Raw genomic sequence first — 27,517 nt, forward strand, 5'->3', positions numbered from 1 at the left:
TGTTTTTAAATTATTGATTGATTTTAATAACTTTTTAACTACTCTTACGGTGAGCTTTTACTTTATTCGCCGGCTCAGACCGGTGCACTTACCGATTGTTTAAGGCTTTGTGGGGGCACTACTCCATCCCCAGTCCGCCACGGCTTTGCCGTTTGCTGCGGAAGGAAGAGAGTATTTGGATCCAATCCTCCCTCCCACCCACTGCCTGTCTGCATTAGCAGGGTTGTGGTCTAGTTGTTTCCGGCGCAGCCTATTTCAGGGCAGGCTGGGTCAGACCTGCAGCAGGCACACCGATGGCGCGCCAAACGCAAGCACATTCGCGCACCGTTGCACAAGTTACTACTTGTGTAACGATATATCTGTAAGAGACATTAGTTAGTGATAGATTCCTTAGCATTGTATATCCCCAGGTGTCAGACTGGATCCGGAAAGTTTTGCTTAGCAGTACCCCTGCGCGTCAGTAGGTGGCGTCCTGTGGCTCCGCGTCTATCGCTGGCATCGTATGCGCCGCGGTGACGTCAAGGAGACTACTTAGGTGCCACCCATGCATGCTGGCGTCCGTTCTGTACACAACTTTCTGCACCAGGAACGCAGAGCCATGCAAGAAACTGACCACTGGTGCAATGAAACTAGGGCCCTGAAAGGGATGTCCTTAACCCTAGTAATCAGTTCGTAGAACGTGGAAAATGGGTGGGGCGGTAAGGAATCTATCAATAACTAATGTCTCTTACAGATATATCGTTACATAAGTAGTAACTTGTGCATCTGAAAGAGACATGTTAGTGATAGATTACTTACCTTAGAATAGATACCCCAGCAATACCAAACCCGGTGGTGGGTCTGCGAATAAATGACACCAGAAAGTCATGGAGAACAGAACAGCCAAAAAAGCAGTCTCTACGGACTTGACTTTCACGGCAGTAATGCTTGGTAAACGTGTGCAGCGTGGCCCTCGTAGCTGCCTGACAAATGTCCTGAAAGGCAACGCTGCGTCCCAAGGCAGTAGTTGCTGCAGTTGCCCTGGTGGAATGGGCAAGCAGTCCCACAGGAGCTTCCTTCTTAGCCAACGAGTAACAGGCCTTATGCAGAGGAGGACCCACAGAGAGATGGTCCGTTTGTGCACGGCCCGACCTTTTTTGGCACCCACGTAGCCAAAAAAGAGCTGGCCAAACACAATGAACTGTTGTGTGCGGCTCAGGTAGAAGGAGAGCATGAGTTTTGGGTCCAGACGGTGGAGCCTCTCTTCCTCTCTGGAAGGAAGTGGAGGCGGAAATAAGGTGAGGAAATAGTGTGCCCGATGTGGAAGGGCGTTAACAACCTTTGACAAGAAAGAAGGACGGGTCCTTAAAACCACCTTGTCTGGATGAACAGAAAGAAAAAGAGGTTTGGAAGAAAGAGCCTGGAGTTCACTCACTATCCTGGCAGAGGTGATAGCTACCAGGAAGGCCGTCTTGAGAGTAAAAAGACGCAAAGGACAGTTATGAAGGGCCTCGAAGGGAGCGCACATCAGATATGTCAAGAAAAGGTTTCAATCCCATTGAGGCATGATGAACGGCACGGGAGGATACGTGTGTGTAATGCTTTTCAGAAAACGGTCAACAACTGGGGACTTAAATAGAGAGGGCTGATCTGGAAGCCGTAGAAAGGCAGGGATGGCCGAAAGACAACTTTTGGTAGTGCCCAGAGCAGAGCCCTGATGGGCAAAAGTAAGAAGGAACAGAAAGACTTCAGAAAGAGGGGCAGAAAGGGGATCCACAGACTTTGCTGTGCACCATGCCACAAACTTGTTCCACCTGCAGGCGTATAGAGTTTTCGTGGAGGGAAGACTGGCTGCCAAAATGACATCACAGACTTCGGGAGGAGGATCAAAAGCTGTCAACTGTCGCCGCTCAATTTCCAAGCATGGAGGTGGAGGCTGGACAGGTTTGGGTGGAGGACCGTCCCCTGCTGCTGCGACAGAAGATCCTCCCGAAGAGGCAGTCGGATTGGGGGTGGATCGCCATGTTGGATAGCTCGGGATACCAGTATCTTCGTACCCAATCCGGAGCCACAAGAATGACTTGTCCCCAGTCGTGCCTGATCTTCAGCACTCTGGGCAGAAGTGGTATAGGCCTAAAGGCGTACAACAGACCGCAGCGTCACTCACGACGAAAAACGTCGCTGAGCGAGTGCCACCTTGGAAATTCCAACGCGCAGAATTTACGACATTGCACGTTCTCTTCAGTGGCAAATAGATCTAACCAAAGCTCTCCCCACTGCAGAAAGAGAACGTGCACCACGTCCGAGTTCAGACGCTATTCATGATCCATCAGGCACCGGCGGCTGAGTGCGTCTGCACTGGCGTTCAGAGTATCTGCCAGGTGTTGAACCACCAAGGTAATGCCTTGATGTTCCAGCCATGTCCAGAGGCGCAGAGCCTCCTGACATAGGGTCCAGGACCCCACCCCACCCTGTTTGTTGCAATACCACATGGCAGTGGTGTTGTCCGTGAACACCTGCACTACACTTTCTCGGACAGAGGGAAGGAATGCCTTCAGCACGTTGATGGAGAACCCCAGCAAATGCAGGAGGTCGGTCATAGTCTGAAGGTGGGTGACAATTGCTTGGGGCAAGCCCGCCTTCAACAACCAGTCGTCGAGGTAGGGGAAGACTGACACCCCTGATCTGCGCAGGTGAGCTGCGACCACCGCCATCACTTCGTGAACACCCGAGGGGGCGCTGGTAAAGCCGAATGGGAGCACGGCAAACTGAAAATGCTCCTGGCCAACCGTGAACGGCAGGTAACGCCGGTGGGCTGGCAGGACGGGGATGTGAAAATATGCGTCCTGCAAGTCTAACACCACCATCCAGTCTCCAGAGTCGAGGGCAGCCAAGACCTGAGCGAGAGTCAACATCTTGAACTTCTCCTTTCAAAGGAAGCGATTGACGTTCCTGAGGTCCATGATGGGGGCGCAAGCCCCCCTTGTCCTTCTTGGGGACCAGAAAGTAGTGGGAATAACAACCACGTCCTACTTCTAGCCCAGGAACGAGCTTGATGGCCCCCTTGGCCAAGAGGGCCAAAACTTCCTGTTGAAGAAGCGCAAAGTGATCCCCCGACATGCATTGGAACTGAGGAGGCATGGCTGGGGGGGTGGGCTCGAAAGGGAGGGAGCAACCCCTTCGGACGAGTTGCAGTACCCATTTGTCGGAAGTGACAGAACGCCAATGGGGAAGGTGAATCCTGCCACCCACTGGCGTGGGGTGCATCCCGAAGCTCAGACTAGGAAGGCTTCGAGTCGGGTGTCGCGGAGGTGGACTGACCCTTACGCCGGCCCCCGGAGCCACCTAGGCAGCCTCCACGCCAACGGCCACGCTGAGTTTGGTTCTGCGCAGGCTTTTGACTGAACGAGCGGGGAGGGGCACCCCTTCCATGGCCACAAAGGAATGAAAAGTAGACGTGGCGGGCGCTTGGCGGAGAGGCCCAAGGGTCCTTAAAACGCTCCAGTGCAGTGTCGGCCTTATCACCAAACAGGCGAGTGCCGTCAAAGGACATGTCCATGAGCGAGCACTGAACGTCCAGGAAGAACCCAGTGGACCTCAACCAGGCGTGGCGCCGAAGTGCCACGGTCGTGGAAATTGCTCTACCGAGAGAGTCTACGGTGTCCAAGCCACAACGAATGGCGAATCTAGCCGCCTCCCTACCCTCAGCCACCGCCTGATACAGCACAGTCTGGACATCCTACGGGCAGCGAGGCAACACCTCAGCCACGGAATCCCACACCGCGTGGTAACAGCGGCCCAGGAGGCATGCAGTATTCACTGACCGCAGACCTAGGCTGGCTGAAAAGAACAACCGCTTGCCAAACTGCTCCTATTTTTTAGATTCCTTATCCGGCATAGCCCTACAGTCCAGACAGGACCGGGAGTCATGGTCACGCTCCAGGCAGTAGAGACAGACGTCATGAGGGTCCGCCATCGACATATTGCGAAGGCAGATCCCGCAAGACTTAAAACCAGGCATCCCTACTAGCACCAGAGAGAACCAACACGAGACAAAAGTCCCAAAAGATAGTCATACAAGCATTGGCCGCACGGCCGTAAAAGTAAAGCCCCGCAGCGAAAAAAAAAAAAGAAAAACGCCAGTGGTGACATGAGTGGTGCTACCTTGCCGGCCACAAGCTTGGCATTACGCATGCGCGCGCGCTCTTGAGCGCGTGATTGTCAGATGGTCGCCAGGAAAGTAGAACTTCTCAAAGCAGCTACTAAATGTCTCGGCCAGACCAGCGCATGCACTGGATCAGGCAGAGACCTAAAAATGACTGAGGTAGGTGCTTTAACCAGATCAGCGCTTACTGGCGCGGAAAAAGAAGGAACGAACGTCAGCGCACATGGGTGGCGCCTAAGTAGTCTCATTGACGTCATCTGGGTGCATACGAACAGCGTTGGACTCGGAGCTGCAGGACGCCACCTACTGACGCGCAGGGAAACATCTAAATATCAGAAATTACAGCCATTTGAGCAACAAGAAACTCCAAGAACTTCTTGAAACTGTCGCAGAGCGCCACAAATGGAAGGACACTAATAAATTATCCAAGAAGGCTGGCCGAGAATGGAAAGTGATGAGATCATGTTGCTTAGAAATCTTACTCTAGTTTTTTACTGCAGCATCACTTGCTTCCGGTTTGTCTGTAGGAACATGCTGTTTTAGAGTGAGGTTTAACCATCTGTGACCGTCAACCTTGCTCATAATTGCTTTAGTCTGGATTTTGCTACCTAACCTACATACATACAACACCATCTCTGAGTCAGTGCTACCTAAAAGTTTTGACACAACTTACTTTCGTTTCCACATCATTTACTTTAGTTGCCCTCTTAAACTTAATCGGCAGTGCTACCTGTACCAAATATTGATGCACGTGCCATGTAACTATAGTAACACCGGCGGCGTGGACTTTCACTTAGTATAGTGACGACCCTACTGGTCACTTACTGCACTCACTGCCCAGCCACGATGTCTGCAATCTGCCGCAGCCTGTCTTCATCCAGGCAGCCGCTCTGGGCGCGGCTGCTCGCAGTCCTCAAGGTTGGGCACTGAGGCTGCAGTGTTGCGCGGCGCAGACGGCCGGCCGCCGCAAATTCGATTCAATTCCCCTCGCGGCGGCGGGCGGCTATGAGACTCGAGTCTGTCTCTCGTGATGCCTCATGCGCCTGCTCATTCAGATTCCCCGCCGCTTCTGCCGCCTACTTCCTTTTCCTCCGCCGGACGTGACGGCACTCTACTGCCGGCACATCCGGATTAAAATCCCGGCCCCATGGTGCCACGGTGATTGACAGCAGTATTATCCACTGCTAGGAGGGCAGCCCCTCTCCCCCCTAATTAGTGCGAGAGTGTGATGAGACTCTGACTATTGCCGGGCGTCACGCTGGCGCCACAGCTGCTTGCTGCATTGATTCATTGTTTCTAGGGTAACTAACACAGCAGGTAGCTACCTGGGCAGAGTCAGTGCACTGCAGAGTTACATTGTAGCGCTCTCAGCCACTACAGAGCTGAGAGCAGATCGCCGGTTAACTATTTAGGACTCAGCTCAGCCAGCAGCACGGTCTCGAGGGCAGCAGAGAGCCCGGGCACAGTCGCCGCTGGTGGCGCACCTGGCAGGTGGCAAAATGCGTGACAATGCATTTCAGTGCGGTGATGCGGATCACCGCACTGAAATGCGTGAGCGTCACACCTGATGCGTGACGCTTGGCAGGACTGCTAATCAGCTGTTCTGTGGAGTCCGTCAGGGATCCTCATTGAGCCCGACCCTTTTCAACATTATGTTGCCCCTCTTGCCAGGGTCTCAAGATCTTTTAGACTGGAAGAGCTATCCTACGCGGATGACACTCAAATTATGGTATCCATTACTAACAGCTTAGAAGGTTCGGCAACAAATTTTAAAACCTACATGCAGGCAGTGGCTTCCTGGATGGTAGAGAACTATCTCAGACTCAATGGGGACAAAACTGACGTTTTAATTTTTGGAAACCAACAGGACATCTGGTCAGAGGCCTGATACGCTTGGCCCCTGCCCCGCGATTAGTAGAACGGTTTCCACCTGCTGTGGGATTATTTGGACTCTTAGAAAGATCTCTCAATTTCTCTTATTTTCCTCCCAAATACAGGCAGTTGTGTCCCTTATGCTGTCCAGATTGGACTATTGTAATGCCCTCTACTTGGGTATCAACAAGGGGCTTGGGCATCGACTTCAGCTGGTTCAGAATTCTGCTGCCATTGACTCCCTCTTGGCCGGAGAATTGTATTTAAAGCCCTTTGCCTCGCTCACAAGCTTTCTAAAATACTGGGTCAGAAGGCATCAAAAGGCTCTTTCGAAGATATGGCCCCACCAAGCAGTTAAGATCTGCTAGCAAGAATTTGCTGGTAGTTCCGAGTTTCAGGAAAGTAAGATGTGGGGGTAGAGCCTTCTCTCTTGCTACGTCCAAACTCTGGAATGCCTTTCCTACCTCAATCTCTGGACTGGCAACTCATTCTCTCTTCCGTAAAGCCCTGAAGACTTGGCTTTTCACCCTTTCAACATCGTGAGCCTCATACACTATCGTCTGCGGACCCCTTTCCCTAGTGCCTTGACGCCCCTGGGCAAAGTTTGCGCTTTACAAAGCTAACATTCATTCATGTAGAGCTGTAGATTCACATAGGCCCACCCGCCTTCCCGGGTACCTATACCTGTTGCAGTTTCTTACTCATACTCATATACATGAACATCTTTTTCTATACTTACTAACTCCATTCTCACCCGCTGCGGGAAAACAATCTAACAACAGAGTCGATACCCATGTGCCCTATCACCGAAAGGAGGAGTCACCTTACCTTGTGACCGGGAAGACTTCTTCGAAGAAAATCAACTTACAAACATCCAAACCCAAAACTAGATGGCAGGAGTATGCAAAGCACACGGTTGGACAGTTAACATGTGCAGTCTAAACTCATGAGTGTGTGCAAGTAATTGAAGTTTAAGCTGCTAAGCTCCATGACAAACGTGACAGCTGCCTGCTCAAACTACCCTACCTTTTATTCCTCTTCCTAGCATTCACTATTGATTCTAGCATGAACGAATCAGAGGCTCTGTAGGCATATACCCAACCACAGGAACAGGGAGGCGGGGCTTAGATGCCTCGAGGATTTCTACTCTCGCTAAAGGTGACCTGCAGGGAGAGGCTGGTGTAGTCTGTTTAGGTAAGGGAGAGAAGGGCAGGTCTCAAGCCTGAATTCTTCGCTGAATTGGCTGTCTTTCTCTACCAAGCTCACCAAGGTTGATGTGAAGAACAAGAGAATTGTGATTAGGTTAGAGCTGGAATTTTAGAATTGGGGCATTTAGCTCTAGACCATAAACTTATCACTGCTAAATTGAGGTGACTAAGAGATGCAATGCTCCAGTCTTGCGCTTGTTGTTTAAAATTTACTGTTTTCGGGTTGGTTACATTTGGTAAACTGGAGGGAGTTAAATCCCAGAATGCATTAGGTTGTTGAATGGAGAGCCAGGACTGAAGCAATGGGTTATCGGTGACATGGAGCAGTCTGATATCCTTATACAGAGGGGGCTGATGTGGCTGCAGCTTAAGGGCTGCAAGGTGGAAGGGAAACAAGGTCTTCTGGCTGAAAATAGGCATCAGGGTTGTACTGGATAGTAGGGGGTTTCAGGAATCCTGCTGTGGGCATATGCAAGGACTTGGATGTGCACATATGGCATATTTCTCAATGTACTCCTTTCTAGGTCTTGCCTGCTTTGCAGGGCAGAGCCCTGCTCCACCTCCCCGAGAGATTTTGTAGGAGAGGAGGGCTGTAAGCCCCGCCTCTCTTTCCCATTGGCCGGCGTCACCGTTTATGTTAAAACGTGGCCTGCCATTGGAAATTAGGTGTTCGGGTTGCCTCCCTTTGGCTTTCTGTGCCGTCACACCCGGACTGGCTTGCCTGCTTTGCGTCTGTCACAAAGCACTTTCTAATCTTTATGGGGCCATGTGTTTCTCATGGCTCCATAAAGACAAGAGATCAAAGCTTGTTTGTTCTTCTGCGGGCACCATGCACGACTTCACTTTCATTATTTCTTCAGGGGGTCACGCACTTTCCGTTTTACACGGCGGCCCACACACAACACTCCCGGAATCCTGCCCTTAATGAATAATTGCGGGCGCTTCTTGATTCTTGTAGTTGTTCACCACATCCGTCTAGTTTTCAAAATATTAAGTACACATTTTAAGTCAGATATTCTTTATGTTTAAGCCTTTCTTGCCTAGCACTGAAGTCAGCTGGCAAAAAGGCAGAAATCTGAGTACCCCGTGAGATCACGGGCTAGATTTACTTTCTGGCAATTCACGTGCCGCCCGGTAGCTTCCGATTTGCGCGCCGCCCGGTAGCTTGGTGGACTGCAGCTTGCTGGGTCTGAGACCATGACGAGTCCTGCACATGTGCTTTCTCGGTGTCCTGTGTGTTTGGGATTGTTCAGGGAATACCCTCCGTCACGCGCCGGCCTGTCTCTGGCCCAACAGCACTGAGAGCGGAGGAGAAACATTTTCACATTGGATAAAAAGTAGCAGGTATGTACCAGCAAGTAATTCAATCATTTATTCTGCAAGCAGGGCAGAGGAAATTAAAGGGGGAGTCGGAACACTGTATAAACAAAAACGTTTAATCTGAGACAATTTACGCTCAAATGCGGAGTATACTCCTTTTAATTTATCCGGGCAATTTGATTTACAAGCTGTGAGCAGTGGAAAATCACGGAATGGAAACAAACGTGTGTGCTGGGTTTTCTTTAAATAATCATTGAAAGTTTCCTTGGCAAGAGTGTGCTACGTGCTAGCCGATTTAATGGTCGCCACTTATTCCTCTTCTCAAGCTTGTCCATCCATGGCGGTAAAATTAGTAACCCTGGGCGTAGTGGGGCGTAGTGGGGCTCCGCGGAGGTACGCGGAGAGGGCGAGAAGCTACGCCCACTCCCGCACTCCGCGTAGCCCCACTACGCACCTCCCTCCCGCTCTCCCCTACATACATTATTTAAGGAATTACAGTGATTAAAACAATATTAAAGCACTTACCTTGTCCGGGGCTCGTCCGGGGCTCCCTCTTTGAATAGCGTCCTTTCCTGGACACCAATGCGCATGCGCGGGCTGCCGCGCATGCGCATTGGTATCCAGGAAAAGGACGCTATTCAAAGAGGGAGCCCCGGACAAGGTAAGTGCTTTAATATTGTTTTAATCACTGTAATAGCTTAAATAATGTATCAGGGGAGGGCGGGAGGGAGGCGGGTGGCGGCCGACTCGGCTACGCCCACGGAGTGGGCGTAGTGTTGCCGGCTACGCTGTCTACGCAAAATGCGTAGAAGGCAACACTACGCCTACTCCGTGGGCGTAGCCGAATCGGGCGCCCACCCTTAAAAATTAGAACTCAGTGAGGAACTATTTCTACAAGGGAATGAGCCTCTGCGCCCCAGAGACCAAACCAATTAGCACCTACAGTGGTGAACATTGTGTCTTTTAGTGAACGACAAGGACAGCCAGAAACCTCGTTATGCATTATCTAATTTAAAGATAACATGCTGCTCCGTGGAACGGGCAGTCGCTCTGAGTAGAATTCATATGTGGTCCGCCTCAGAAGTAGAATATGCTATACGTATTCCTTAATTCCACAGCAGTAAATGAGTGCTGTTGAAGTATTGTTTAAATATGTGGACAAGATGGCTTTTCTAATTGTGTTCGATATTTAACCATGATTTGGTGAGTCAGGTGTAATTGGAGTATTAACTTGCCATTTGGTGTAGTTCTGGTGTATCAATGGTAAAAGAGAAAGTAATGTATCAAAGCTGTGGGATCTATAAAGTGTCTGTTCTGGGACCCTTGTCTGCCCTGCTTGCTTCCTGAACTTTCAGAGATCACAATGCTGTGTGTAACCTACTACTTATACAAATCACTTTCACAAATGTGCTTACCTTCGCATCAATCAATATGAATAGTATGTTGTATGTATTCTCTTCAGTTGTAAAGCCTTTGAGGTCTACTCTTGTGTGTCTACAATGCTTGATTTGTACCTATGGTCATAAGTGGTAGGTAGAAGCTCTCAGTTTTGGGAACCAGGAATTAATTTGTCATTATCAGACTTTTGTCGTAATGGAGAGGAAAGGAGCAAAGGTAACAACATAGCTGAAAACTGTTGCGTTTTTTCTGGGACAGTCCCGGCAAGGTGGGGACTATCCCTGGCAATGCCACAGGTCTCGAATTTACGCGAGTATTAGCTTTGGCATTTTAAATGACAATGCCTTTTATTTACATTTTATAAACCAAAACATATATAAAAGCTATTGTGATTTACAATGCCAATAGATAAAATTCACATAAAAGCGAGACCTATTGCATTGCAAATGCTTGTTTATGTATTGAGATGGGTCTGCCAAAAATATAATAACTAATTAATTCCAACATCTTCATCTGTCCCGGTGTCCCTCTGCATGGGAAGCATGACACTACTTCTCTCTGTTACCCACATTTTCTTGCAAGGAATGAAGAGGACTTTTTAGTGAAGTGATCTTTTTTGTAAAGACCTCTTTCCAGGTTCTCGAAGTAGCCATTGTTGACTCTGAATGTAATATTGGAGCTTTGTGACTAATTTTAGAAAATCAGACAAACCTGAAACGGATAGAGGGAGCAATGTTAGTTACTTCAATTATCAGTCAATGTATAATTGCAGGTCTCTAAGTTATGAAGTAGTTGAATCTGGAAAAGAATAACATTTATCAAGCATGCCTAGTATAGAGACATTTTGTTGAAGACAGATTTGTACGATCTGTCCACACTGATCTTGTGTTGTGGCCCTTTCTGATGAACAAGTTACTTACCTTTGGTAACGATATATCTTTAAGAAACATTAGTTAGTGATAAATACCTTACCTAAGAATTACCCCCGGCGTCAGACTGAATCTGGAAAGTTTTCGGCAGCAGTACCCCTGCACGTCGGTAGGCGTCGTCGGTAGGCTCTGTGTACGTCGCTGGCGTCGCAGTCGCAGAGATGACATCGCTGGAGCTACTTAGATGCGCCCACGCACGCTAACGTCCTTTCTGTACACGACTTTCCGTGCCAGGAACGCAGAGTCATGCAAGATAATGACCACTGGTGTATTCAAACTAGGGCCCTAAAAGGGATGACCTTAACCCTAGAAATCAGTTCGCAGAACGGGGAGGATGGGTGGGGCGGTAAGGAATCTATCACTAACTAATGTTTCTTACAGATAAATCGTTACCGAAGGTAAGTAACTTGTTAATCTGAAAGAAACATGTTAGTGATAGATTCCTTACTTTAGAAGAGGTACTCCAGCAATACCAACCCTGGTGGTGGGTCTGCGAACCAAGATCACACCAGAAAGTCACGGAGAACAGAACGGACAAAGGAGCCGTCTTTCCGGACTTTACCGTCAACGAAATAATGCTTAGTAAAAGTGTGCAGCGAGGCCAACGTGGCTGCCTGACAGATGTCTTGCAGGGGGACAACACGTCCCAATGCAGTAGTAGCTGCTGTCGCCCTGGTAGAATGGGTGCGCAAACCCACTGGAGGTCCCTTTTTAGCCAGAGAATAACATGCCTTGATACACAAGACAACCCAGCGAGAGATAGTGCTGTTGTGTACAGCCCAGCCATTCTTGGCGCCTACGTAACCAACCAAGAGCTGGTCATCCACCCGGAAGTGTTGTGTGCGATTCAGGTAGAATGAGAAGGCACGTTTTGGGTCCAGACGGTGGAGCCTATCTTCCTCTCTGGAAGGGTGCGGAGGCGGAAAGAAAGTGGGCAAGGTGATAGTTTGCCCAATGTGGAAGGCAGTGACAACCTTTGGCAAGAAGGGAGGACGAGTGCGAAGCACAACCTTATCCGGATGTACCAACAGAAAGGGAGGCTTACAGGAAAGAGCCTGGAGCTCACTCACGCGCCTAGCAGAGGTGATGGCAACCAAGAAAGCAGTCTTTAAAGTCAATAAACGAAGAGGACAGTTGTGAAGCTGGGCGGTTGGGTCCACTCCCCGAGGGCCTGTCGAGCACAGTGTCACCGCGTGCTGGGCCTCTCGGAGCAGACCACAACTACGGCGGACGACCGAGACGGAAGCCAGCGCGTATCGCGTCCTGTTGCCTGCGTGTGAGGTGGGAGCCGCTGGCCGCCCTCCCGCCTCGCCCGCCTGGCTGACCCGAAATGCGCAATACATCTCGGGAGATCCCGGGAGGAGCCGAGGCCTGCCTCCTGTTGCGGCTGCACTTGAGGCTAATTACTGGGGGAGACGGTGCCGCGGGGCGCTGCACGGGACCTTGCTGGGCCCCCAAGACCTCTACTTACCGGCCTTGACTTCCATGGTGACGGGCCCGGCAGGGCTCCGTGGCGCTGAAGAGACCTGAGGCTGGGCAGACTAGGGACCCACCACATGAACGTTGGCAGAGGTGGGCCGCAACGCTGTCTGCAGTGCTGGAGCCAGGACGCCGAGAGGTGGTCTCGCTGAGTGCCCCACCGGTCAATAGGGGAAAACCCATTCGGCACCTTGGTGGAAGCAGATCATATACACCAGAGCCGACTGGGGTGCCGCGCGAGGAGCAATAGTCGAGCGAGGGAGAAACGGACCGGCGAGACACCGCACTAGAGACGACCGGTTGGGGTGCAGCGGGGCCTGGTGTAGGTGGTCCGAGACCAGGCCAGGCAGTGGATGGTGGTGAATAAGATCTGCCTTGAAGACCCTGGATGATAGCGAACAGCTGGCTGAGGCGGAGATTGCCGACTGATCTTACACGGTCGCCCCCTCATGGCAGAGCAGTGGAGGTATGAACAAGGATCGCAACGCCGTGAGAGAGCACCTATGATTAAACTGGAAGTGTACTTTGATACAACATAACGCACACGAGTGTTCCCTTCCGGCTCTGTTCTTCTGTTCTTGGGCCCCTGTGTTCTGAGCTGTTCCTGGGAGGCCGAGTAGCAGGCGAGCGGGACATGGTTGCGGAGGGTGGCCCTGCTGGCGCTTACCACGGGAGATGGCAGACTGCTGAGCTGAGGCTGGGGGAGATACAACACGTGCCCTGAAGTACGATTGACCTGCGACGGTCGCCGCGCTTCCACCGTTGAACCAGCGGCGAACAGCAGAATACTTATAGCATAATGCCAAAGCTATTCTGAAGACGGTGGACACTATCGGGAAACGGATGGCCCCACATTGCCCTGCTGATGCTGATAACAGCAGGGCTGTAGCCCTATCGACTATCGCCTGGGGCTGATCCCCCAAATTGATACTGAGGACACCTGCGAGTGACACGCCTAGATTGTGATTCGGACAGTGACTGGGGTAAGGTCTTCGAGGCGGAGGTCTGCGCAGTTCCTTTCAATTCCGAACTACATATTCCTTACCGTGAGGATCGAGCAGGTAGTACACCCCCACCATGGGGAAACCTAAAGGGAATAAAAGTGGGACGCAACCAACGTCGGACACTGAGGCACCGGACAAGGGGGAACCATCTGACCTCGGACAACCACGGGACACACAACTGCAATCCCAGCTGGACAAAATCCTGACTGCAATAGCGGATTCCCTGCGGCCCTCCAACAGGACATAGCGCAAGTGGCCACAGGACTGGGCCTGCTCAGAACTGATCACAGAAAACTGTCCGATAAGGTCAAGTTGCTGGAGGAAACAGTTCAAACCCTTGAACCGGCACATAAGGACCTCACAATTACTATGACAAACGCACTGGATCACATAGATGCGCTGGAGAGGAGGGCGGAGGAGGCCGAAGGGCGCAATCGCCGGAACAACATCTGGATAGTGGGCCTACCGGAGAAGGTGGAGGGGCAAGACATGGCGCCGGAAGGTCTCTCCACTTTCTACACACTAGAGCGGGCGCATGGAGTTCCGTCTGGGTCGACGCAGCAGGGCCGCCCCCCGTGCCCGGTGGTAGCCCGGCTATTACATTATCGGGACAGAGATCAGTTGCTCCAAAATGCACGAGTGAATGGTCCCTATCAGGTGGAGAACAGCAAGGTTAATATCTTCCCGGATTACACCTATGAAACACAGCGCCGACAAACCTCTTACCTGGCAGTTAAGAGGGAACTAAGAGCTGAGGGCCTACAATATTCCCTACTCTTCCCAGCGAGACTACGAGTAATTGTGGATGGTTCGACTAGGTTCTTTGATACTCCAGACGATGCTTGTGCTTGGCTAGAACTATACAAGGCCGGCAAGGATGTCCTCGAGCAAAGACCAGGATTGCGCTCGGAAGGATTGCCTCAACGTAAGTCGCGACAGATCCACAATAGACAGTGGAGATTGAGGAGGCCATCGCAATCGGAAACAACGGCGGAGCGACTGGGAGTCCTGGAGGTGGTGTCCGCCTTGTCGGGAACGCAGGCCTCTCTTTCACAGTCAGAGGTGGAGTCCGAAAAAGGTGATGACCAATCAGACACTGAGCGCTCGGACACAGACAGTGTACCCTTGCCTGTGGTTACCCCGGCGACAGCAGAGGGAATGCTGGATGAAGGATAGAAGGACCCGGTGAGCCGTATGGGTTCGACATAAAGACTGGGGTAAACTGCTTGCTGTGACTATGGGTGGGAGTTGCTGGTTGTGGAAAAGGGATGGGTGGTCATTGAGATGATGCTTATTTGGGGCTCGATCAAACAGTGAGGAGCTTGGGGACTGGGCGGCTTCCCGTTGGCGGCCAACCCTCCCTTACCGCCCTTAAGGCGCACCACAGTGGCTACTGTTGGGTTAGTCAAATGCTGATATTTGGGAGAGTTTGGATGGAAACTAGATGGAGGTTACTAGGTCCTGTTCTGGGGGGGGCGGGGAGCGGGGACTGTTTTGGGGTGTTACAAGGAGGTCTCATCATCGATGTAGACGCGCCACCACGCTTAGAGTTCCTAAGGGACAGATGGGATGGAAAGCACAGGACGCTGTGGGACACTGGGTAACTTGAGATGTATAACCTGGAATGTGAGGGGGCTTCACACCATGATGAGACGTCACAAGATCCATGCTTACTTGGTACGTAGGGGAGTGCAGGTAGCATTACTCCAAGAGACACACTTAACGAAGGCTGAAGGGCTAGCATTGCAGCACAGATGGAGGGGTCAAGTATATAACACCACATACTCAGCGTTTGCCAGGGGCGCTTTAATTTGGATTCGAGCTGGGGTCCCCTTCCAGTTAACCAAGCAGATCATTGACCCAGAGGGAAGGTTCGTAGCAATATCAGGAAGGCTGCGGGGTTAGGACATTGCCTTGTGTAGTGTATATGAGCCCAACGTCGACCAGTTGTCCTTTTTAGCGACATTATCCGGATCCTTGGCACACTTTCTTGTAGGGCCGCTATTAATGGGTGGCGATTTTAACTCCGTGTTGGAGGTCTCTCTTGATAGGTCACACCCCCCGTTGGCGGACTCTCCGACACACCGCACGGCCAAGGGTAGGTTGGAATGGCAAACGAGTTGGGGCCTCATAGATGCCTGGCGTGCACAACACCCACAAGACCGAGATTACTCCTACTTTTCCGGTATGCACGAGCTTCATGTGAGGTTAGATGCGGTGCTATGCACCCCAATGCTAATGCCGGCGATCGTGCAAACTGAATATCTGTCGAGGACAGTGTCAGACCATAATCCTTTATTAATCACCATGCAGTGGCTCCCTACCGTCTCCAGTGTCCCTACTTGGAGGCTGCGTCCGGAAACACTGGAAGACCCTCTTTTTCATGATGCGTTGGAAGAACGGATCACGCAATACTTTGACGACAATGCTGGCACGACTGGAGCAAGGGCGACAGAATGGGATGCCTTCAAAGTAGTCATCAGAGGGTTCTTTATAGGGAAACATGTAGGGGTGCGGAAAGTGCTCCTGGATGACCTGGAACGGGCTGATACGAAGCTCCGTGAGGCAGAACTCCTAAGACCTGGTCATCCTGAGCTACAAGGGAAGGTTAGCGAGGCGAAAGAAGCAGTTGCAGCGGAAACAGAGCGCCTCCGCAGTTTCGACTATAAAGCGTATACAGCGAGGTCCCACGCAGAAGGGGACAAAGCAGGGGCCCTGCTGGCTTGGCTTGCCAACCCCACGAAAAGAGAGTCCCCCATAGAGACCATGCGCACAGTGAACGGAGACTAGGTCTACACCCAGGCTGAGATTTCGCATTGCTTTACGAGCTATTATGAAACCCTGTACAAAAGCACATTAGCGACCGGTAATCCAGATACGGATGTTTTCCTAGAAGGGCTCAGTTTTCCGGAATTGGACCACGACCAGGCGAAAGACCTTGGCAAGGAGATAGAGCTAGGGGAAATACGGAGCGCCATAAAATGTATGGCACACAACAAAACCCCGGGTCTGGACGGGCTTCCCATAGAATTTTATAGAAAGTTTACTGACCTTCTAGCACCCAGACTGCTCGAAGTCTATAAAGAAGCAAAACGGCTGGGGCGATTGCCACAATCCATGCGCGAAGCATAGGTAATACCCTTATTGAAGCCAGGGAGGGAGAGCGGAGACACTGCATCATATAGACCGCTGTCGATGCTCACCACTGATTATAAATTATTAAGCAGCATCCTGGCGTTTCGCCTGTTGCAACACATGACCGCACTGGTACATGAGGACCAAGCTGGTTTCATACCAACGCGCAATACGGCCACGAACATACGCCGATTGATGCGATTACTGGAGGGAGATCATCCTGAGGCTCGGCAGCCGATGATATTGTCGGTAGACATAGAGAAGGCATTTGATAGCCAGGAATGGGAGTATCTTTATAAAGTGCTGAGACGCTTTGGAGTGGGGGAAGATTACCTGAAGTGGACGACGGTGCTATATACCTCAGCAGTGGCCAGGGTGAAAACGGGTACGTTAATATCGCCTCAATACTCAGTGGAAAGGGGCACGAGACAGGGATGCTCACTATCTCCCCTGTTGTTTGCGTTAGCAATGGAACCCCTTGCGATGTCAACCCGAACGGCTAGTCACTATGGGGGATTATACAGCGGGACAGGGCGACAATATATATATCGCTATATGCAGATGACCTCCTGCTCTTTCTTGAAGATGCCGGTGAGGCAATGGCGAGAGCCGCAAACCTGCTAACGAGCTTTGGGGAACTATCCGGTCTGACGGTGAACTGGTCTAAGACGTGCCTGTTCCCAGTGCGTCGGGGGAAGCTTCAACCCCTCACGACCCGAGAGGTGAGATGGGAACCCAATTGCTTGAAATACTTGGGTGTACACAGTTACCATACGCCAGTCGACCTGCTGGAGGGCAATATCGGACGCGGACTACAGGCATTGAAGGGCAGCATGGCCTTTTGGGCTACTCTCCCGCTGTCAGTGGCAGGCCAAATAGCGCTGCTAAAGATGGTGGCGCTTCCACGGCTCTTCTATTACTTCAGAACACTGCCAGTATGGATACCCGCCAAAACCTTCTGCCTTCTAAAGTTCATGATAGTGTCCTTCCTTTGGGGGGCGGGGCGCCGAAGGGTAGCACTAACAACGCTAATGAGAACTAAAACGGAGGGGGGACTAGCAGTTCCTGATTTTGAACTATACTATTTGGCAGCTCAACTGCAGATCTACACACAGGAAATAGCGCGAGAATTCAGAGGTCCGGAGCATAAAAGAGGCCTAGGCATACCTCGCCATGTCCTTTCTTTTATAGCACTACAGCAGAGATTAGACCTTAGAGATCTGACACAGGAGGAAAAAAACTATCCGGTTATGTTGGAATCGATTGCAGCGAAGGGCGGGCGTATTACACCCATATGCCCCCGAAATCCCATTCGGGATGCTAACAGCGTTACCACATGGGGGCGATTGGCCGCAGCTGCGAGATTGGGAGGAGGCGGGAGTTCAAATGCTGGGGGACTTATATGAAAACGGAGAACTAATGCCATACCCGATACTCCTAGAGAGGTTCGATTTACCTAGAGGGGATTACCAGCTGCCCGCAGCACTCACGCGAGCTATACAGAAGCATTGGAGAGAGGGTTTGGTGGAGCCAAAAACACAATGGCTTGCCAATATACTATGATGGCGGCCGGCACCTATGCCCCTCACCTACTCCAGAATGCTCGGTGAGGGGCTACCACCTCTGGCGACGCGGAAAGGAAAATGGGAAGCTGACATAGGGAAAGATATTCCCGAGGCGGTGTGGGCACAGTTAATGCGGAGGGCCTGGAAAAGCACGCGTAATGCAAGATTCCAGCTTGTGCATTTCTATATCCTCCATCGGGCATACCGGACACCAGGAAAGATCAAAAAATACTTTGAAATAGACTCGGCAGAGTGCCCCAGGTGCACGACAATGGGGGCAGAACTAGATCACATGCTATGGACGTGCCCTATGTTAGCTCCTTACTGGAAGGAGGTGGGAGACACTCTAAACGCAATAACGGAGAGGGGCCTGGAATTTGATTTAGCCATAGGGGTCTTGCACTGGTTCCCCCATACTCCCAAGAACAAGACCACGAGTAAATTCATAGATATGGGTCTCGTATTGGCAAAACGCGAAATCACAAAGCACTGGAAAGCGACAGCAGGACCCAATAGTACTAGGTGGAGGAATGAATTCCTTAAATGGGCCGGAGGTGAAAGTGTGCTAAGATTCCAAACTGCGCTAAGGCAACGCAATGAAAAGGCCTCAGAAGCAGCCCCGGCATGGGACGCATTAGTGCAATCTCTGCGGGACTATGGTATACTAGATGAAATAGTGGAACAGTAACACAGTTGGAGAATATCCCCGAGACATGACAGGCACATCACACAGAACATTACCTGCCAACTCCTGTGCACACAGAATACTACGACTAGTCCTGATTGTAAACATCGATGATGGGGATCTGGGGAGGTGGGAGGGTTTATAGGGGAGTTACTTACGAAGCTAAAAGGGAGTGTTGGAGCTTATCCTTTATTGGGGTTCACAATATTTGATTTTGTTCATATCCTAACCTATTATCCGAAATGTAGCCAAGGGGGGGCCCTGTACAGGGGAAGTAGGATGCACGGGATATATAATTGATATTGTATGATGCATGGAAGAAAAACCCAATAAAATTTGTATAAAAAAAAAAAATGGTGCTGATGTTCATGGAAAAAATGTAGGTTGGACAGCCTGTACTAAACATAGTGTGGCTTCTGACATATTGGCCCATCAACTCTATTGAAGGTGAGTATCTGGGTCTTAGGTCTTCGATGGCAAAACTAGCTGAGCTCCACTGTAAAAGCCTAGCAGTTCTGCCACCTCTGAAAGAGACAAAGTAAACATAGATTTTGGCAGGTGGTGGGCCATTTGTTTATGAAAGAATGCTCTGCACAAAACCTAAATGGATGCCAAAATATATAATTAGTCTAGATCCCTGCATTCAGTGGAGAGTACTGTTCTATTTTCTACTTTACTACATAACCTATGTTTAAATAAAAGAGACATTAGATTACAGAAACATAACATTAAATGGAAATTCAATTCACAGCAAATCTTTTGCCATTAAGTGTAACTCGGTTTCTAAACCTAGACCACCATCCAAGAGTAAACCTTCCTCCCAGCTCAAGAGTTAAATAACATATAGAATATTCTTAATATTTCAGTGAGCTGCACAGTAGTACTAACTCCCTTCATGGACAACAGGCGATTTTCTCGAAGTATGCCCCTTGATGCACTGTGTTAGCACTGACAAATACAAAATAGCATGAGTTCTATTCAGTTCGGAATAGTAGAGAGCTTGAAAGAAGAAAAGATATACAATGGAGTATCCGTACCTGCTTTCTAGTTTGGATCTGATGAAGGGCAGAAGTACTAAAAGTATGAGCATTAATCATGGACTTATGTTTGTCATACACAAGACCTGCAAGGCTATGTTATATTTAACGCAGAACACAGAAATGCCCCTGTATGACGGGAAGGTCAACGAAAGCCTGCATAATACAATAACTGATCAATTCACTGACCAGTGATTAAGTAATAAAAGGGCTCTCATTTCAAGTAGAGGCATCCCATAGGTAATATCCTCGTTACTATCTCCATGTCCAATTCATAGGCACACCATCTTAGATTTTATATTGTTTACACCAGAAATAGGACTATAGATCTAAAAACAAGCACTGACAAACTCAATAGGTCTCGGTTTTAAAAGGATCGCTCTAGGTTTTGCCAAATATTTTTACAAATGGCATGCAAATTCATGTTTGGCATGAACACACGCGGCTGGCAATCTAGCAATCGTTTTTCTATTAAAATGCATCATGATGAATGTGCACGCATTTGTCAGGGTGAATTGCGGCTATTTTTAATTTACTATTCTATCATGGCGGATGGCCCCATTAGAATGGTAAATTAAATTTAAAAAAACACAAAAAAGTGTTTGCAAAGCTATGCAGATGCAAGGATTTAATAATAATAAAAAAGGAAAAAATAAAAATAAACGTTAAGGGATGTAGTGGCAGTCCTGCCAAGCGTCACGCATCAGGTGTGACGCTCACGCATTTCAGTGAGGTGATCCTCATCACCGCACTGAAATGCATTGTCACGCATTTTGCCACGTGCCAGGTGCGCCACCAGCGGCGCCTGTGCCCGGGCTCTCTGCTGCCCTCGAGACCGTGCTGCTGGCTGAGCTGAGTCCTAAATAGTTAACCGGCGATCTGCTCTCAGCTCTGTAGTGGCTGAGAGCGCTACAATGTATCTCTGTAGTGCACTGACTCTGCCCAGACAGCTACCTGCTGTGTTAGTTACCCTAGAAACAATGAATCAATGCGGCAAGCAGCTGCGGCGGCAAGCAGCTGCGGCGCCAGCGCGGCGCCCGGCAATTGTCAGAGTCTCATCACACTCTCGCACTATTTAGTGGGGAGAGGGGCTGCCCTCCTAGCAGTCGATAGTACTGCTGTCAATCACCGTGGCACCATGGGGCCGGGATTTTAATCAGGATGTGCCGGCAGCAGAGTGCCGTCACGTCCGGAGGAGGAAAAGGAAGTAGGCGGCAGAAGCTGTGGGGAATCTGAATGAGCAGGAGCATGAGGCAGCATGAGAGACAGACTCGAGTCTCATGGCCGCCCGCCGCCGCGAGGGGGAATGAATCGAATTTGCGGCGGGCGATCGGCTGCGCCGCCCAACACTGCAGCCTCAGTGTCCAACCTTGAGGACTGCGAGCGGCCGCGCCCGGGGGCCGAGAGGAGTGTCGACTCGAGTGGCGAGCAGCTGCCTGTATGAAGACAGGCTGCGGCAGAGTGTAAACATCGTGGCTGGGCAGCGAGTGCAGTAAGTGACCAGTAGGGACGTCACTATACTAAGTGAAAGTCCACGCCGCCGGTGTTACTATAGTTACATGGCACGTGCATCATAAATCATGCTTGCAAAAATATTTGGTACAGGTAGCACTGCCGATTAAGTATAAGAGGGCAACTAAAGTAAATGATGTGGAAACGAAAGTAAGTTGTGTTAAAACTTTTAGGTAGCACTGACTCAGAGATGGTGTTGTATCTATGTAGGTTAGGTAGCAAAATCCAGACTATAGCAATTCCGAGTTGAGATAGGACTTGTAAAGCGCAACTTTGCCCATAGGCGTCAAGGCTCTGGGGATGGAGAAGCTGTGTGATAGGAAAGCGGAGTGAGCCGGTTACAGGTAGGCCTCCCTGAAGAGCCAGGTCTTCAAAGCCTTTCGGAAGAGAGAGTGGGAGGTTAGTCCCTTGATCTCCGCCGGAAGGGTGTTCCAAATCCTGGGTGCAAGGGAGCAAAAGGCCCTCTCGCCCCATCTGGCTTTGTTGCGCAAGGTTGACGGTCACAGTTGGTTAAACCTCACTCTAAAACAGCACGTTCTTACAGACAAACCAGAAGCAAGAGATGCTGCAGTAAAAAACTAGAGTAAGATGTCTAAGCAACATGATGTCATCACTTTCCATTCTCGGCCAGCCTTCTTGGATAATTAATTAGAGTCCCTCCATTTGTGGCGCTCTGCAACAGTTTCAAGAAGTTCTTGGAGCTTCTTGTTGCTCAAATGGCTGTAATTTCTGATATTTAGAAGTTTCCCTCGTCTTAATTGCATGATTTTTGCTCGCAAGAAAGTGTCACTCATAGTCACAGAAATGTCACTCATAATTTCAATAACATTTTTAAAATGTCACACATGGCAATCTGAAACATTGGCAGCTATGTAGTGGTATGGGGAGAACACAAGGAGCACATTGATCAGAAGAAAACGCAGGGAAGTAAGCAAGACAGCACATTCACTCTTATGGTGTGCTCAATACAAAGTAAGAGAGTCCCCTGAAGTATGCAGTGGAAGGTTACAAACCATCACATCAGAACACACTGCGAGACCTGGGAGGAACAGACACAAGAGCAGGTAGGAAAGCCATTGGATTTTGAGCAGGTACGCGAGACAGATAACAAGCCATCTAATCATGAGCACGAGACCTAAAGAAGTGTGCAGTAACTTCAGACTGCGACAGAAAGATCAAATCACATTTGTTACTTTTAATCATCAGAAAACCTCTATATCATAATCTTGTGTGTACTGTATTAAGATTTACCATGAGCATTCTTACCTTCTTTAGGAGCAATGGCAACAACTGGAGAATGATCTACCATTGTATACAGATCCCTTTTCAGGTACTTATCAAGTTCTATAGTTTTATTTAAAGTGCACTCCGTCATTCCATGATCACTGGTGATGATAACGTTTATTGTGTCCCACAAGTTGGCTTTCTTTAGCTCGGTAACAAGATAGCCCACTTTTCTGTCAATATCAGAAATTACTTCATTCAGGAGTGGGTTATTTGGGCCCAAAAAATGGCCAGACTCATCAGGTTCCTCATAGTACAAAAGGCCAAAGTTAATTGGTTGGTCACTTGTAAACCATTCAATAAGCTTCCGGACTCGATATTCAAAAAGAACAGACTCATTATATTTCATGTAATGAAAAGGCATGTCTCCATGTATTTTAACATCGGTTCCAGGCCACATGGCAGCCCCGCTTTTATGTCCTTCATGTTGGTTGGTGAGCCATATCGGAGTTGCTTCCTCCCAAAAGTCTGGATCGTAGATATCCATCTTAGTCATAGAGAATGATTTATTCAGGACTGGATCGTACATTTCATTGGCAACCATGCCATGATTCTCGCTGAAAAGACCTGTTACTAAGGTATAATGGTTGGGATAGGTTTTAGAAAGAAATATGTTGGTTTGCTGTTTAACATACACTCCAGTCCCCATGAAATCTTTGAAATTGGGCGTAGGAACTCTGGAGATGTAATCCCATCGAAATCCATCAAATGATACTATTAAAACATTGGCTTGGTTTTCTTGAAGACTGAGAGTGTAAGGCAGTAGGAGTAAGGAGACTGTGAAAAATAGGACATGCAGACTGGCAGCCATAGTTGCGGTGTAATGATCGGTCACAAATGAATCCTTTGAGTGCCTAAAAAGAAACAGAAAATGAATTGATTAGTCAAGGAATATTCACAACAGGCCACTTCTAATAAAACAAATATAAATACCAACGCACAATGTGTAATGAAAAAATAAGCTATTTACCTGTATAAACATGAAGGAGCTCTTTTCATAAGAGCAGGTATGGCCACATATGGTTGTGGATGGTTTACACTGGCAGCACCTGTAAGGAGTACAAGAAACTGGCACTACTGCTCTGGTCTCATGCACACTGAGGTGGTCACCTTCTGCCCCATATAATATGAACCCTCCTTGCTACCAACACTAAGGTCCACAGAAGAAATACTCCTTTTAAGGCACTTTGCTCAGTCCAAAGGCACAGGACACAATTCTAAACAACCTGCACTGGTCCCAGTCACCAGAGCCCAGTTTTCCTCTGCAAAGAATTCCATCATTATGTTCCTTCGCATTGCTCAACATTACCAGCTTTTTTACTGGATGCATACTTCCACAGAGCCAGTAGTGATGGTCAACCTTTCCCCTCTGTTAGCAAATTCTTACCATCTATCACTCTGTTGGCCTGAACACCAATACAAGTTTGAACACTTCAAAGGAAAGGTTGAAGAGGCAGTATAAAAGAATGTGGAGACAATTATGCTTAGAGGAGTACCGTGCACCACTTGAGTAGCAAAGCCATCTGCCTGATAGCATTTCTTCTGCCAGAGTCCCTCAATAGGATACAGCTACAGATGGTTTATTCTTCTAGGGTTGGCATCACATTGCGTTGAAGGCAAAGGGGTTGCAGCTTTGCTTTGATAATAGGGCAAGTTAAGACAGCGGCATACTAGGCATGAATGTGGAGATTAGTATGGTTTGCGCTGTGGGTGCTGATATGGGTACTTGGACAAGAGACAACAGGGGGCTGTAACATAGCCATCGATACAGGTATTTATGTCACCCACCCACTGCATGTGACGTCCTGCATATAAACTAATCCAAACCTTCGAGCCACCTGTCACATGTGAGGAACTAAGTATACTCTAATCTAAAGGTTTTTTATTGGCCAAGTAGACCCCAGGGACCAAGAAGCCTACAAGACCAGAGGAGGTGCTGTCAGAAGTGCATGTGTGAAGTTAACTAAACTAGCCATAGTCGAAGGATACCATAGCTTTCAAAACCCCCCCAACACAAACACAAAATAGCGATTCTCCTAATTAAATGCCAAGAGAATCTGGATTTCATTAACGACAGAGAGGCTAACATTATACATTATTCCTTTAATGCGAACTCCACACAGCCACTTTGAAGTACTACATCACAAACAAAAGTGTTCTAGAACAGAATACAGCTAGACCATAATAGGCATGCCCACAGTACAATCTGCTTCTTTGAAATGGGGTCCTCATCATGTATTATGAAAAGCATAAAAAAACTATACGGCGCAACAGGAAATGAAGAAACTCCTCAAACAACGAAGAACTTGTTTTGCAGAACCAAGGAAAGAAGGCACTCAGTTCGTAGATGTTTCCAGGTGATGGAGACATGTAGACACGAACTACTGGAAATTATCTGAAATTGAAGAGGAATATTAGAATATCCTCTATAGGTGTAAGATATTCTAAAAAAATAGCACATAAACACATACAATGTATATAACAACCTTGAACTAATAAAACTTTACGTTTTATGAACCCCTTCAGTGCTCATGACGGAATGGGTCAGTCATGAGCACCATTGCTTGTGTGCTCAAGACTGAATCATTCCGTCATGTGCACAGAAGCACTAAATCCCTCTGCTGCAAACAGCAGAGGAATTTCCTTTTTTTTGGCCTCGGGAGGTGGGAAAGAGCTTCCCCAATCGCCCTAGGCTTTTTTTATTTCCAATGTGATGACAATTGCGCGCACGGCGAGCTGACGTCATTACTAAGCCTGGGCGTAGTAGCACTACACGTAGCTTCATGTAGTATACTTTAAACTTTGCATAGTACACGCAGTCTGCGTAATGTAGCTGAAGACACTGTGTACTTGTCTGTACTGTGCTATAATTGCAAATTAATTGCAAAAAACTTCCTGTACACAACCAGATATGATAAAATAAGCTTTTCTATCTTTATATGCTAAAGTGCATATAGTACTTTCACAATGGTGAAACTGATAAATTGGCAAGCAGTGGGAGATGTGATGATTTTGGGATCCTCCCTAACCTAGGGAGAGTACCAAACAGATGCCTTGAAAACAAAAAAGCACATCTTATTGAACGATTTAGTTGTGGTCCCATCCTCTTAGGACAAACCCAAACACAGTTATTGGCAAAAAAACATTCCCAACCAAAGGCCCTGCAAAGCATTATGGGATGAGATTAGCAGTGGGCTGTGAATATTATATAGTATACAATATCAAAAGAATTCTACAAAGAGCTTCAGTTCCACTGGTCGTCCCTAGATGTCCCTCACGAGTCAAATGCAAATGCTTGATGAAAGGGTTTCAATGGTTTTGCATTTGACTCGTGAGGGACATCTAGGGACGACCAGTGGAACTGCAGCTTGATGTAAGAATAATTTCAATGCTTTGCATTTTACTAGTGAGGGACATATAGGGACGACCAGTGGAACTGCAGCTCTTATTAGAATTATTTTGATATTGGATACTATAATATTCACTGCCACTGCTAATCTTGTCCTATAATGCTTTGCAGGGCCTTTGGTTGGGATTGTTTTTTTGCCAATAACTGTGCTTGGGGTGGTCCTAAAATGATGGGATCACCACTGAAGTTCAACAAAATGTGCTTTTTGTTTATGCTCTATGTGTTCAAGGCATCTGCTTGGTGCTCCCCCTAGGTTAGGGGGGACCCCAAAATCATAAGCTCTCTCATTACCTAATGTTTTCATTGCAAAAGTTCATTTGTGTGAATTGGTTATATGCTGTTAAGCATGTAAAATTGCTTTTTAAAAGCATCTGAGAATATTGTTCATTTTCATGCTACGCTACGTGATTAAGTACAGTTTTGGTACTGTACTACGTGCACTTTGCAAAGTGTGAATTAGTTCAAACTTTGCATGCTCCGAAATCAAACTTAGTTTCAGTTTGGGTGCTCATGGGGCTATCTCGGCCCCCCCCCCCCCGATCACCGAAACACATGGGAGAGGTATCATTGGAAAGGGGAGAATCTCGCCCTTCCACCCCTCCCGAGTGAATCCCTGCTTGGGGATCGCCCAAGCAGGGATCCACCTACTAAGCACCATGGAGGAAGGAGCACAGGATTCTGGGTAGGAAAGTGTTGGGAGATCCACGCAAGCCACACCTCCCTGCACTCCCCCAGGTGTCTAGTTTTCGAAATGTGTTAGGTTGGGAGGTTTCCCTAGATGGCCGCTAAGCAGGGGACCAAAACCGCAGGTGCCCCCCTTGCAAAACCTATTAGTTTTGTGATAGATAATCTTTATGTCTCCACAACACGTTTTGGGCCCTTACCTGTCACGGGTACTTGGCGAACCCACACAAGTGAGGTACCATTTTTATCGGGAAACCTGGGGGAATGCTAGGTGGTAGGAAACGTGTCAGCCCGGTGATCCGACAACTTTCCCACACTGAAATGTGAGAAAACTTGATTTTTTCAGCGAAATGTGATGCTTGCAGGGGATTCTGGGTAGGCAAACGTTGGGGGATCCACACAAGCCACACCTCCCTATACTCCCCCAGGTGTCTAGTTTTCATAAATGTGAGAGTTTGGTAGGTTTCCCTAGATGGCCGCCGAGCCGGGGACCAAAACCGCAGATGCCCCCCTTGCAAAAACAGTTTGTTTTGTGATAGATAACTCTGATGTCTCCACAATAAGATTTGGGCTCGTGCTTGTTGCGGGTACTCAGCGCACCCAAACAAGTGAGGTACCATTTTTATTGGAAGACTTAGGGAAATGCTGGGTGGGTGGAAGTTTGTGGCTCCCTGCAGATTCCAGAACTTTCCATCACAAAAAGTGAGAATTTTTTTTTCTTTTTTACAAAGTTTGGGCTTTGCAAGGGATTCTGGGTAACAGAACCTGGTGATAGCCACAGAAGTCCCCCCCATCCTGGAATCCCCTGTATGTCTAGTTTTAAAATCATATTAGCGTTATGGTTTGACTGGA

General features: G+C 48.7%; 1 protein-coding gene across 2 annotated transcripts in view; it reads right to left on the reverse strand.

Annotated features, from left to right (window-relative positions):
• The window catches only part of ENPP5 (ectonucleotide pyrophosphatase/phosphodiesterase family member 5), a 352,202-nt gene that overhangs the window by 108,920 nt on the left and 215,765 nt on the right, over positions 1-27,517 (reverse strand). For both annotated transcript variants that reach the window (XM_078647643.1, XM_078647642.1), the window contains exon 3: positions 22,555-23,426. In XM_078647643.1, the coding sequence (XP_078503769.1) occupies positions 22,555-23,383 (829 nt within the window). In that variant the 5' untranslated portion in view covers positions 23,384-23,426. The remainder of the gene's footprint in view (positions 1-22,554; positions 23,427-27,517) is intronic.

Source organism: Lissotriton helveticus, chromosome 6, assembly GCF_964261635.1.
Source record: "Lissotriton helveticus chromosome 6, aLisHel1.1, whole genome shotgun sequence".
Taxonomy (NCBI): Eukaryota; Metazoa; Chordata; class Amphibia; order Caudata; family Salamandridae; genus Lissotriton; species Lissotriton helveticus.